Source organism: Bidens hawaiensis, unplaced genomic scaffold (assembly GCF_021521415.1).
Source record: "Bidens hawaiensis isolate Kalapana, Puna unplaced genomic scaffold, B.hawaiensis_p1.1 tig00018312_1, whole genome shotgun sequence".
In the NCBI taxonomy this organism is placed as follows: Eukaryota; Viridiplantae; Streptophyta; class Magnoliopsida; order Asterales; family Asteraceae; genus Bidens; species Bidens hawaiensis.
Genome location: NW_027492767.1, coordinates 95,578 through 108,381, shown reverse-complemented (window position 1 = coordinate 108,381; position 12,804 = coordinate 95,578). Strand labels below are relative to the sequence as shown.

Sequence of the window (12,804 nt, the reverse complement as noted above, 5' to 3'; positions counted from 1 at the left end):
TTAGCTTGCAGGCGAAGTTCATCGCTTGAAGGCGAAGTTGTCGCGCTGCAGATCTGTTTGCCCATAACTCCTTCGTTTCTTAGCCAAATAACTCGATTTTGGTACCCACGGAATCGTATGATTGGCGCCTACAAATCCCAACCATCAAATCGGCCTAAAATCGACGTTTTAGGGGTCCGATTTGGGCAGTTGTGTTTCGGGTCCGATTTACCCGTCAAATCCTAACCATTTTCAGTAATATTAGCTTTGCGGGATTAGTTCTTACCTTACCAACTCAGATCTATCAACAAACCTCGGGTCTCGGCTTCGAATCTAGATCGGTTAGAATGTGTGTGTTTTGAGGGTGTAAGGAGTGTGTGTTAGGGAGTTTGGTGAGAAATGAGATATTTTGGGATTTTGGGGGTATTTATATCCCTGAAATCCCATTCTCATTTAACCTATCTCAATTAACCCAAGTCCATAACCCACTTCCATTACCCGACACTAGCCCGACCCATACCAACTCCTATTCTTTTATTTATTTCCTGATAACCCGAGAAAACTTCCCATCTATTAATAAGTAATATAATTAATATTACCTTTGAAATTTCGGGATGTTACAGTTTTACTAGCATGTTTCATGTTAGCTTAAGACACATAAAAGTTCTAAAACTAATAGTTAAATTAGCAAACAAATAACGTTTAACATTAATAAATTCTTGTGATTAATAAAACAGTTTAATTAATTTTTTTAGTATTATTGCCGTAATCATATCCAGACACCTTCTCACTCAATACCCATGAATCGTATGCATTTTTAAAAGAAAAGTCTACTGTTTATTTGAACAAGAAAAATAAATATACTGAATATGGTTTTCACTATCAAACCTATAGCATCATAGGATTCCGCATAAAACTATATTTAACTAAATTTTAACCCGACGCGTTGTACCGGAGCAATTAGTAAAACCTCAACGTTGAACCCCGGTGTTTGTAAAACTCGAGCGTTACATCAGTGAGTTGATGCGAATTCAGTTTGTATCGTTTACGTTCTTTACGATATAGACACAATTGGTAAAACCTTAATATATATTTGTCAAATTAATATATAAAAAATAAATTATTTAAAATGACGTTTATTTGGTTAGTAAACCCAAACGGTGGTAAAATCCAAGCATTGTCAATCCAGGCATTGAGGCGGTAATTGGACACGAATTCAGTCGGTTTCGACTATATACGTTACAGTACCAGAGCTAAAAAGGAAAAAAAATATATAAAAATTGAGTTGACCAGTGGGGTGGTGTCGGTCGGTAAAATAGGGCATTGGTAAAACTGAGCATTGTCGATCCCGGACGTTGTCTATGCGAATTGGGTCGGTTTTCATCATTCTAACAAAACGAAAAAAAAGGATTGTGTAGACAAGTATGGTGCCGCCAAGTGGCTCAATGACGATTTTGCGGCATCAAACTTGTAAATTATATATGTTAGATAATTAGAAAATAAAAATATGTGAAATGATTCATTAGTATACTTGTTAAGTATAACAAGTTGCTTTAAACCCATATGTTGCGACGTGAAGAGAACTTAGTCGATATCGGTTAGTTTGGTTCTTTATGATACCATCATTCGTTTTGATTAAACAGTACGCGTAACATGACTAGTTTAGTATTTTAACTCACCTCGCAAAAGTATATTCGAAAATAAAAGGACACGTCGGTGTAAAAATGAGTGTACGTACGAAAGGGTGTTTTAAAAGGAAAATAGGCGGTGTTTAAAACTTTTAAACATACGTTAAATTAGAAATTAAAAAAGTTTTTATTTATTAAAGTTGAAAACGAAAAAATGTTAAGGGTAAAAGTGAAAGTACTTTTGTCACCTTGTTAAAATCTAAAAATTTTAAACCAAAACTAAAAGGCAAAAAAATTTATAAGAAAAGTTAGATGGTCAAAAGTGAAACACAACAGTAAACCATCCATAATAACAGATTTTTAGATGGTGTTTTTTTAATGTCTGTCCACCTTACTAGTTTTTATCCATTGTGAGTGTAATTTTGTGATTCTTTTTCTGAGATTTTTTTTACAAGAAAAAGTAAAAAACTATGTTTTTTGCAAGCGATGTGGAGGGTTGGGTGTTGGAAAAAAAATATAATATATAATAATTGTTTTTGGGTGATGATTTGACAATGTTTTTTGGTGTTTTTAGAATTTCTTATTGGTTGGGTTTTGAGTGTTATAAAAAAAATCGTATTTTTACTTTTTTATGATATGACAACTGACTATGCATGTTTTTTAGTGTTTTTATACTTCTTTATTATGGATGCTCTAAGTTAAAAAATTAACTAGACAAAAGCCTTGTGACTAGAGTTGAAAAGCAAAATATATTGCGACAAAAAATGAAAGAACAAAAAGTTTTGATTTAACCTTTCACGGTTTTACATATTACTTACAAATAAGTTATAATTTGAATTATTAGAATTTATATTAGAATTTTCTTAATTTTGTTTTGATAAACACATTCTAGCCCCCATAATTGTAAAAATCACGCATATGCGTTCGATTAATCTCAATCGTTGGTTAGTGCACCATTGACTAATCGCAGATTAATCACCATCATGTCAAACTCAGTGAAAATTGAAAAACTTATATATAAAAAAATTGTTATATCTATAATATGTATAAACGAAACCTTTAAAAGCTCTCTGGTTGCTCTCTACATTCTCTCAATCCACTAGATTGCATTATTTTTAAATTGAGGCTTCTCATTTATTTGACCCGAATTTATGGACATGAGTCTCACCAAACCCAGATAGTCCCTAAACGAGTTATAACATCCATTAAATTAAAAAAAACACCAAATAATTGATGTGAAAATCCTATAAAATAGGGATACACTAAATTAATATTTGATTTTTATAATTTTTTTTATAATTAAGAAACAATTTTATACAAAAAAAATAAGTGGGTCATGTGTCCCATCAAACCTGTATAGTTTTTAAACCGGGTTATAACATCTCATTTATTTGTGAAACATTTTTATCATCAAATTCTAAGGATATTATTAACTTCCTTAAAATAAACAAAACTAAAATCCAATATATATATATATATATATATATATATATAAATATTAGAAACGAATAATATAAAATAACGCACCCCGTAATACGGAGTATAGATAATATATATAAAAGAAACCTTTAAAAAGCTCTCTAGTTGCTCTCTACATTCTCTCAAGCCACCATATTGTTTTATTTGTAAATAAAGACTTCTTATGCATCCAATCCGAATTCACAGGTATGAGTCTCACCAAACCCAGATAGTCCTTAAAGGGGTTATAACATCCCATTAAATTAAAAAGAGAAATTCCAATTTGACTCCCTGGGATATATCGTCGGGACACGGAATAGCCACTGAAAACTAATTTGCGCATGTTGCGGACCTGTATTTCTCCGGCGGGTTCTTCTAACTCCTACCGTCAGTTGATTGTTGGTATTTTAGTAATAATACCAACATATTAAGGGTATTTTAGTAATCTTCTTATAATAAATGATAAATATAATATAATAGTAATAACTAGGTAGATTCCCGCCGCGTTACGCCGGGTTAATGTTATTAACAGTCGTACAACTTATCAAATCGGGTTAATGTTATTATCAGTCATACAACTTATCAACACATTAACATATTTAAACAAACAAAGGTTGCGAAAACCAAAAATATACGCGTGTTGCGGGTGCGGATTGACACGAATTCGTTCGGAATTGTTGAACAAAAAAAAATCACATGGAAAAAACCGCATTGCGACCACGAGCTGATGCAAATGCGGTCGTAATCATTTGACGGTATTAACAGTAAAAAAACTCATGTTTTTACGGCAGCGAACTGACGCGAATTCAAAGGAGAAACAAAAAAAGGCAATAAAAAAAAGCCGACCACCCACGTGGACCAATTACGTGATTACGTCGCCTAACTTCTCTTTTATTATATATAATAATATAATAATAATAAGAGAAAATTCGATAATATAATATCTTTGCATTATATGCAGATCATCATCATCCCGTAATATTACTACTATTATTATTACTACTATTATTATTATTATTATTATTATTATTATTATTATTATGCAGATCATCATCATCATCATCATCATCATCATCGATATATTCCTAATTCAAAGTTTGATAATAATAATAATACTATTATTATCATATAACAACAGCAGCAGGTCATCATATTAACAGCATATCATCATCATCAGCTCATCTTCATCATCATTAACCCTAAACATACTTGATCCTCAAACCCTAGATTTCATTACTCAAACCCTCAAATCTCTCAAATCCCACTACCAATCGCTTCAATAATTCAACAACCGCACACATAATTCATTCCGATCAAAACCCATAACCTCCGGCACCACGACGCCGCCAAGGAAACCACTGCCTCCGCGACGGCAACCACTGCCGTCATGGGTTCCGGCCACGGAGACCAGTTCATTTTTCCGGCAACATATCCAATATATTAATTGAGTTTAAACCTTCATATAATTGTTAGTATAATCAATGATGTTCGATTCAGCGTTAATTTTAACATATGATGTGGCGGCATTGGCTGTATGTTTTGATTTTTGGGTTAGATAATTGGTGAAGATAGGTTGGTTTGGATGAATTGGTGAAGATAAAAATGAAGATGAAGATGGATGAATTATGGGTTAGATTTTAGGGTTCTTTATCTCAAAAATGTGATGATGAAGATGAAGATGGATGGGTAAATGGGATAAAACATTATGAACCCTAATTATAATTGGGGAAGATGAAGTGATAAAAGTGATAATATATAGTTATACCAAACATTAACTTAGTTCACCTGGTAGTTTTGGTGGGTTGTTAAACCGGAGGTCTCGGGTTCGAATCTCGGCATTTACATGCTTTTGGATAATTATTTTTAAAATGAATTAAAGGCTTAGGAGTAAAAACGTAATTTCAATATTAATTAACAGGTCAACGCTTGGTCAACTGACGGAAGGGCACAGACTGCCCTGCTAAAATATCACAGACGTGCAAAATGCACAATTTCATTTTCAGTGGCTATTCCGTGTCCCGACGATATAACCCAGGGAGGCAAATTGGAATTTTCTCAATTAAAAATTAATCTCACAAAATATTTGATATGGAAATCCTATAAAATAGAGATATACTAAAAACTAATATCTGATTTTTTGAAAAAATATATTATTTATAATTAAGAAACAATTTTATAGTAAAAAAATAAGCGGGTCATTAGTCGTACCAAACATTAGTAACTTTTAAACCAAGTTTTGTTTGTGAAACTCTTTCGTCATCAAATCCTAAGTATATTATTAACTTATTTACAATAAATAAAATTAAAATTCAATATATATATATATTATAAACGATGGGTCAAGTTATTCTACAAAGGGTAACAAAAATGAGAAGTGTGAGAAGCCATAAATAATTGACATGTGTCAAATGGGACCAAAAGAAAAGGGTATAGAGGTAATTGTACACATTTTCTCTCTCCACATGCAAGACACATGTTAATACCCACATCATTTTAGAACGTTTATAACTTTTTCATATGATATTTTTAAAAAAAAAAATTCATCATAATAACAAGCGTTTTTTTATCTTTAATATGTGTATGATTTTTGTTATATAAAATTTAAAACAAAAATCACGTCATTGTGTCTTTTTGCACACCATTGTGTCTTTTTCGCTTATCATTGTGTCTTTTCGTCATTGTGTCTTTTCGCACACCATTGTGTCTTTTCGCTTATAATTGTGTATTTTTTCGCACACCATTGTGTATTTTCGCTTATCATTGTGTCTTTTTTCGTCATCGTGTCTTTTCGACACCTTTGTGTCTTTTCGCTTATAATTGTGTCTTTTTCGCACACCATTGTGTTTTTTCGCTTATCATTGTGTCATTTCGCACACCATTGTGTCTTTTTGCTTATCATTGTGTCTTTTTTCATTGTGTCTTTTCGCACACCATTGTGTCTTTTCGCTTATAATTGTGTATTTTTTCGTCATTGTGTCTTTTCGCACACCATTGTGTCTTTTCGCTTATAATCGTGTCTTTTTTCGTCATTGTGTCTTTTCACACACCATTGTGTCTTTTCGCACACAATTGTGTCTTTTCGCTTATCATTGTGTCTTTTTTTGTCATTGTCTTTTTTCTTCATTGTGTATTTTCGCACACCATTGTGTCTTTTCGCTTATCATTGTGTCTTTTTTCGTCATTGTGTCTTTTTCGCCATTGTGTCTTTTCGCACACCATTGTGTCTTTTTCGCCATTGTGTATTTTCGCACACCATTGTGTCTTTTTTCGCCATTAATACATGTTACACAATAACTTGAAACGTAAAACACAATAGTGAATACGTATAAAACAATGACCTAAAACGTAAGACACAATGATGAATACGTATAACACAATGGCCTAAAATGTAACACACAATGGTGAATATATATAACACAATGACTTGAAATGTAAAACACAATGAAAACAACATATTACACAATGACACAATGAACAACAAAAAAACACAATTAAAAAACCCATTAATTTTTTTTTGTTTTTATATAACAATATGATACTCATATTAAAGAATAAAAATACGTTTATTATTATGGTAAATTTTTTTAAAAAAAATAATATCGTATGAAAAAATTATGGACATTTTAAAATGGTGGGAGAATTGACATGTGACTTGCATGTGGAGAGAGAAAGTCAACAAATATAGGTTATTACCTTAATGTCATTTTCATCAATTTTTATTTATTAAATTAATCTCAGTCATTCAAATTTAAAATCATTGGACTGGATTCCTTCTCACACTTCTCATTTTTGTTATCCTTTGTATTTTAACTTTACCCTGTAAACGAATATAGAAAATAACCTAGTAATACGAAAAGTAAAAACTAGTATAACATATATGCATATTTAAAAAATGATTGATAAATTTTAAGCCAATTAATCTATTAGTTAATCCCGATAATCCCGATTCATCGTTAGTCCATACTTCAGAAGCCCGATCTTATTAGTCCCTAACCCTTCTAACACAAGTTCCTTCTGTTTAGGCGTACGTTGTCGTTTGTTACCACCAGATCGGACAACCACCAAAACCAAACCCTAAACCAATAAGTGAGAAAGAAGAACTTGAATTAAAGGAAGAACAACCACATCGATTCTAACCTTCTCTCTTGATCTTCACACAGATCCTTCTTATTCCGGTAATCTATCTATCTACCTTTTTAATAATATTATTATTCGCTTTAGCTTTTGGATGCTGTATTCACTCAATACTGTTTTCCTCAAGTTTCATTAGGTTTTGGCTTTGATCTACAATGGCAGATCCGGCTGCACCACCACCTGTTTCTGCTCAAGTTGTATGTATCCAATTCCTATTTATACGTATATTATTATTATTATTATGTTTGTTTGTTTATGTTATGTTTTTATGTTTGATCTCTATCGAATTATAAATAAATTCTGTTACATTTAAGTGTATTTATTTAAAATAACACTTTTATTAAGCTTAGATATATTTGTAAGTAATGGAGACTGCATTTGATCTTAACAATTGTTATTTTGCGGTTCAGATGGATGTTTAAACTTGATTTGTGTTATCTGTAGGTAAGTAAGTTTGATTTAAGTTCCGTTGGATTGTTTTGTGGTAAACAGGTTGGGAATGCTTTTGTTCAGCAGTATTATCATATATTGCACCAGTCACCCGGGCTGGTTCATCGCTTCTATCAGGATATCAGTAAACTTGGTCGCCCCGAGGAAGATGGTTCCGTGAGCACAACCACTACCATGGATGTATGCTCTCTGTTTATCTTTTTTATTTATAGTATATGCTCTCTGGTTCCATGTACCTTTTGCTCATTTGAGCCTAAGCAGTTAGTGCGGAAAATTTCGGATATCGGTTAAGGACCGGTATTTGAGATGTCGGTATTTGCTGTGGGATATCGGTAATTTTAATATCATGTAAAATTATATAGCGATTTAACACTAATAATTCAGTATACTCTCCTGCCATTAACAAATTAACCCTTTGCAACTTGCAAAACACTAACAATCGTGGCAAGTAGGAATTGATTAAGACTTGAATACTAAAAGTTGATAATTAAGACTTAAAAACTGATATTGGGAATATCAGTGATATATCGGTCAAATATTGACGATACTATAGGTACTGATATTCCGACTGATATCGGCTATATCGACTGCATTTGAGCTATATATAAATGATCAACTTAAAATTAGCTGTTGATTCTAGTCAAACCGTGGCAGTTCTTTGCAATAAACTTGATACAACTTGAAAGCACTAACAAAATAGAAGCTTTTAAAAGTTAGTCTTAAGGCTTTTGTTTGATCTTAAAGTTTGTTCTGGCATGCAGGCAATCAATGCTAAGATATTGTCACTTAACTATGGTGACTACAAGGCTGAGATCAAATATGTTGATGCTCAAGAATCTTTGAATGGTGGAGTCAGTGTTCTAGTCACTGGATATTTGACTGGAACGGATGATATTCCGCAGCAGTTTACACAATCTTTCTTTCTTGCACCTCAAGACAAAGGTTACTTTGTGTTAAATGACATGTTCCGATACATGAACAATGCAAATCATCATGAAGAAGAAGACCATGCTCCTGCTGAGGATGTGGTGGCTCCTGAAACTCCAGAGAAAGGTTATAAATTTAGTGTATGTCATGAAAGTGAAACTATATTAGTTTTTATTTACTCATGTTTTTTTAAATACAATGATTTTCTGTGCCTGAAGTTGTTCAAGAGCCAGAGAATACCATTATTGAACAAGCTGCTGTATTGCCAGAGGAACCTGAAGCAGAACAGATTGTTCCTGTGGAGAATGGAGAAGTTCCCACTATTGAGGAAGACCCGTTTCCTGAGGTTGTTGATGAAGTGCAGGATTCATCACAGCTGGTAGTTGAATCTCTCTCTAAAATTGAGGAAGTGCCAAAGAAGTCATATGCATCTGTTGTAAGTTGCTTGTTAGCACATGTTTTTATCTTTTTTGTTTTTTCTGATAATGTCAATCACACATGAAATTTGTTGTTTCCTGGAATTGTGGTGAAAAATTAGAGGTGGGCAAGACAGGTGGGTTAACTGGTCAAAACTGGATGGGTTGACCTTGTAGAATCGAAACACTTCTCTCTCTGTGTTGCCACCTCTAATCTGTGTTAACCTTGAAGATTAAAAGTACCTTTTTGTTCTTTTTATGATTTTTCCAAAAAGTTTAATGTGTAAGTTATGATTACAGAATCAGTATTAATGTATTATTATGAATACAATGAAAATTTTTGGAGTAAAACGATTTAAAAGGTTATATGCATTAAATATAAACTTTGGACAACTTCCAAGTTCCAACCTGTTTGATCCGTTCAACCCATTTATAAACACAGCTTATTGATAAGTAAACAAGTAAACAGGTCAAACTTGCAATCTTTATTAGAGATGAAAACAATGCGTGTGCAATATTATAAAGTAAGCCAGTGGATTGTTTATTGAAGTGCTTTAGTTTGACAAGTGTGTAAAGTATGTTAAGGGATTGATACATTTTTTATATTGCATTTTGCATGTGTGATATTTATCACATGTTTTGATGTTTTTCAAGGTAATGGATATGAAGCAAAAGGGTGTGCCCTTTTCATCTCCAGCACCTGCACCCAGGAAGCCTCAACCAAGGAAACAAGAACCACCTCTGATTAATGCTCCCCCAACTATTGTACCTGCTGCTGAACCAGTGGTGGCTTCCAATGAGGATGCTGTTGAAAATGGTCTTCATGAGGAAGAAGGTACTGAAGTTTGATTCAAGCGTTCTACTCATGTCACATCTTTTCGGGAGTGCTTACAGTATTCATGCTGATGTGTGTTTATTTGCATGGACAGTTGAAGGTTATTCCGTGTACATCAAGGGTCTTCCAATGAGTGCTACACCTGCTATTTTGGATGAGGAATTTAAGAAGTTTGGACCAGTTAAACCTAATGGTATTCAAGTTAGAAACAACAGGGTATGTTTTAACTCATTTCACATTTTTTAATTTCATTATGTTTTTTTACTCCTCCAAAACTTATATAGCAACAACAGGGATTCTCTTTTGGTTTTGTTGAATTTGAGACGCCTGATGCAGTTCAAAAAGCGATTGAGGTATGTGCGAGTTAGTTATACGTTTATGACAGCAGACATTAACTTTGGTTTTTTTAATATTATGAGTTTGTTTTGTTAAATGTGAAATGTATCATTTAATGTTCAGGCTTCACCAGTCACCATTAATGGAAAAAAAGCCGTTGTGGAAGAGAAGCGTTCTACAAACTCCAAAGGTGTTACTCTGAATATGCAAAAGTCACAATAACAAGATTAACACATATATTCATTTAAATGTAACATATCTTATGCTATTATGTTATTTAGGTGGAAACCGAGGGAGATATGTAGGTGGAAGGGGACTCGGGTTTAGGAATGATGTCATCAGAGGTCGCGGAGGCTTTGGTGGCGGCAGGGGTTACAATCGAGGCGGTGATTTTGGCGGCAGCCGGAATGATTACGGTTACAGAGGTGGCAGCCGTGGAGGATCATTTTCAAATCGTGGTGGTGATGGGTATCAAAGAGACAATAATGGTGGTCGTGTGAATCGTGGGGTGGACGTTAATGGTACTGGCAAAATCACAACAGAGTGAGATCCCGCTTGTGACGTGGCGACCATATGGCTTCACATTTTAAATTCGCAGTGGGTAAGTAAACATAAATATTGATAACGCTTAATTTGTTTATTTTGAGTAGGGGTGTAAACGAGCCAGAACGGGAGCTGAGCAGAACTCGAGCTTGTCTAAGCTGTAGCTCAGCTCGTTTGATTTACGAGTGATTTGAGTTATCTGTCTAAAGCCAAAGCTTGACTTGTTAATACTTTTTAAAGCTTAAGCTCAGCCTTATCAAAATTTAAATATATATTTATATTATTTTTTTGGAATGGTAAATATATACTTATATAGACATATAATTATTTTTAAGTATTTTAATTATATAATATATGTAATATTTAGTTACTTTGTATCATAGTTTTCAATTTATTATTATTATTTATGTAACTATAAAATTCATAGATAAAATAGAAGTTATTATTTTATATAAGTAACATGCTTGTTTAGGTTCGCTCGAGCTTGAGCTCGTTTATTAAACCAGTTCATAGCTTAGGCTCGAGCTTTAAGCGAGACGATTTCGAGTCGCTCACGAGTGGCCCGGCTCGTTTAGTCATTTAGACTCTTAATTTAGGAAGTAATTCTAACAGCTTGTTTTGTCATTTGTTTCTTTTAGGTGATAACAGGGAGTTAGAGAAGAGTTTTTTTTTTTTTTTTTTTTTTTTTTATTTTTCTAAAATTTCTTGGATATTAAGATTTTATTTAGAAGCAATTGTGATTGATAGGAGTTAGATGATGTTTATTTGTTTCGGGCATAAACTGAAGTTGGGTAATGCTGAGAAGAAAATTATGTTTTAGTACCACTTTATTGTTTGGTAGATGACCAACCAATTAAAGAGTTTTTGGATTTCAAGTGTCATAAAATATGTGGGTAAATGTATGGTTTGTGATGTTTGCACAATATTTCTTTCTTCCTCCCTTTCTTTTCACGTAGTTATTTTAGATAATTGATTGGTAGTACAAAGTTTATTATAAGTGGAAAGTGAATATCACATCTATGCTTGAGCTTAAATGTGAAATCCCTCAAAATTATGTCAATTTAGTTATCAAGTAATAAAAAAGAAATAACTAAGAAAAATTATCAGTTAGTATCTTGCAATCCATTTTACTTGATGCAGCAGAGAAGCTGATGGATCTGATCAATGGGATTGTGTTCCGATCTTCTCCGGTCGCACAAATTTACCATTTGTTTATGCTCTAGCATTCTCTTAGTCTTTCCTACTCCCGTCTCTTTACTCCCTTAACTTTTGTGCCATTAGAGTATATATTCGCCAGTTCATGTTAGCATTAGTTAATACCATTGCTAGTATCTTGAGAGTTGAGATGGCTGTTTTAATTAATTTAGCCACATTTTATGATATCCGATTTGCTAGCTTTGCTAGCTATATATATATATATATATATATATATATATATATATATATATATATATCACACTCTGCGCCAAATATCTTTTTCTAGCCAGGTGATCTCATTGAGTTGTTGGGAGTAGCCTCTCAATCCCGAAGACGACAAGATTTCTCCTTACTTTACTCTTATTAGACCCTACAAATAGATACGCTACAAATGGAATTTTTCTAGGGGCATGCGTTTGTTAACATGCGTTGAGTCTTGATTTTAATTCCCTAAAAGTCTAATTGAGCTTGAATCGAGTATTTTCGACCCAAGTAGACTTGATTATTTACAAATCATCAAAACTATTATTATTTTATGATTGATTGTCTTCCTAGAGAAACCCAAAGAGCTATAGTAATTATTAAATCATATATATTTTGATATTTTCATTATGTTCACCTTTTAAGTTTCGACTTTTGAGATCAAAGGAACCACTTCACAACATTAAGCGTCACCTTTTATTACTGTCTGCAATTAGATGATACATTTCGACACTGGGAATAGAGCTTATCAGCTAATATAGACGGGTTATAAAAGTCGACGCTTTTCATCATTTGCAACAAAACCAGATTCAATACATGAGTACAATAAAAATGTAACTGATCCGACAACTTTCAGGTTGCACTTGGAAGCCATCATTCTAACAGTAAGTTTTTCGTTGCACAAGGTATTTCTTTACAA

The 12,804-nt window shown here is 33.0% G+C and overlaps 1 protein-coding gene across 1 annotated transcript; it reads left to right on the top strand.

Annotated features, from left to right (window-relative positions):
• Nucleotides 1-7,213: 7,213 nt before the first annotated feature.
• LOC143555763 (nuclear transport factor 2-like) lies at nucleotides 7,214-11,631 on the top strand. Its single transcript, XM_077045266.1, has 11 exons — nucleotides 7,214-7,240; nucleotides 7,327-7,396; nucleotides 7,692-7,829; nucleotides 8,411-8,701; nucleotides 8,785-9,012; nucleotides 9,647-9,827; nucleotides 9,922-10,043; nucleotides 10,121-10,180; nucleotides 10,287-10,353; nucleotides 10,445-10,764; nucleotides 11,345-11,631. Exons 2-10 carry the CDS (start codon nucleotides 7,355-7,357, stop codon nucleotides 10,708-10,710), a joined length of 1,395 nt encoding a protein of 464 aa, XP_076901381.1. The 5' UTR covers nucleotides 7,214-7,240; nucleotides 7,327-7,354; the 3' UTR covers nucleotides 10,711-10,764; nucleotides 11,345-11,631.
• The last annotated feature ends 1,173 nt before the right edge of the window (nucleotides 11,632-12,804 follow it).

Coding starts and splice junctions, on each gene's coding strand:
- LOC143555763 (XM_077045266.1), top strand. CDS start 7,355: ATGGCAGATCCGGCTGCACCACCACCTGTTTCTGCTCAAGTT. Junction 10,181..10,286: donor CAGTTCAAAAAGCGATTGAG/GTATGTGCGAGT, acceptor TTTAATGTTCAG/GCTTCACCAGTCACCATTAA. Junction 10,354..10,444: donor GCGTTCTACAAACTCCAAAG/GTGTTACTCTGA, acceptor TATGTTATTTAG/GTGGAAACCGAGGGAGATAT.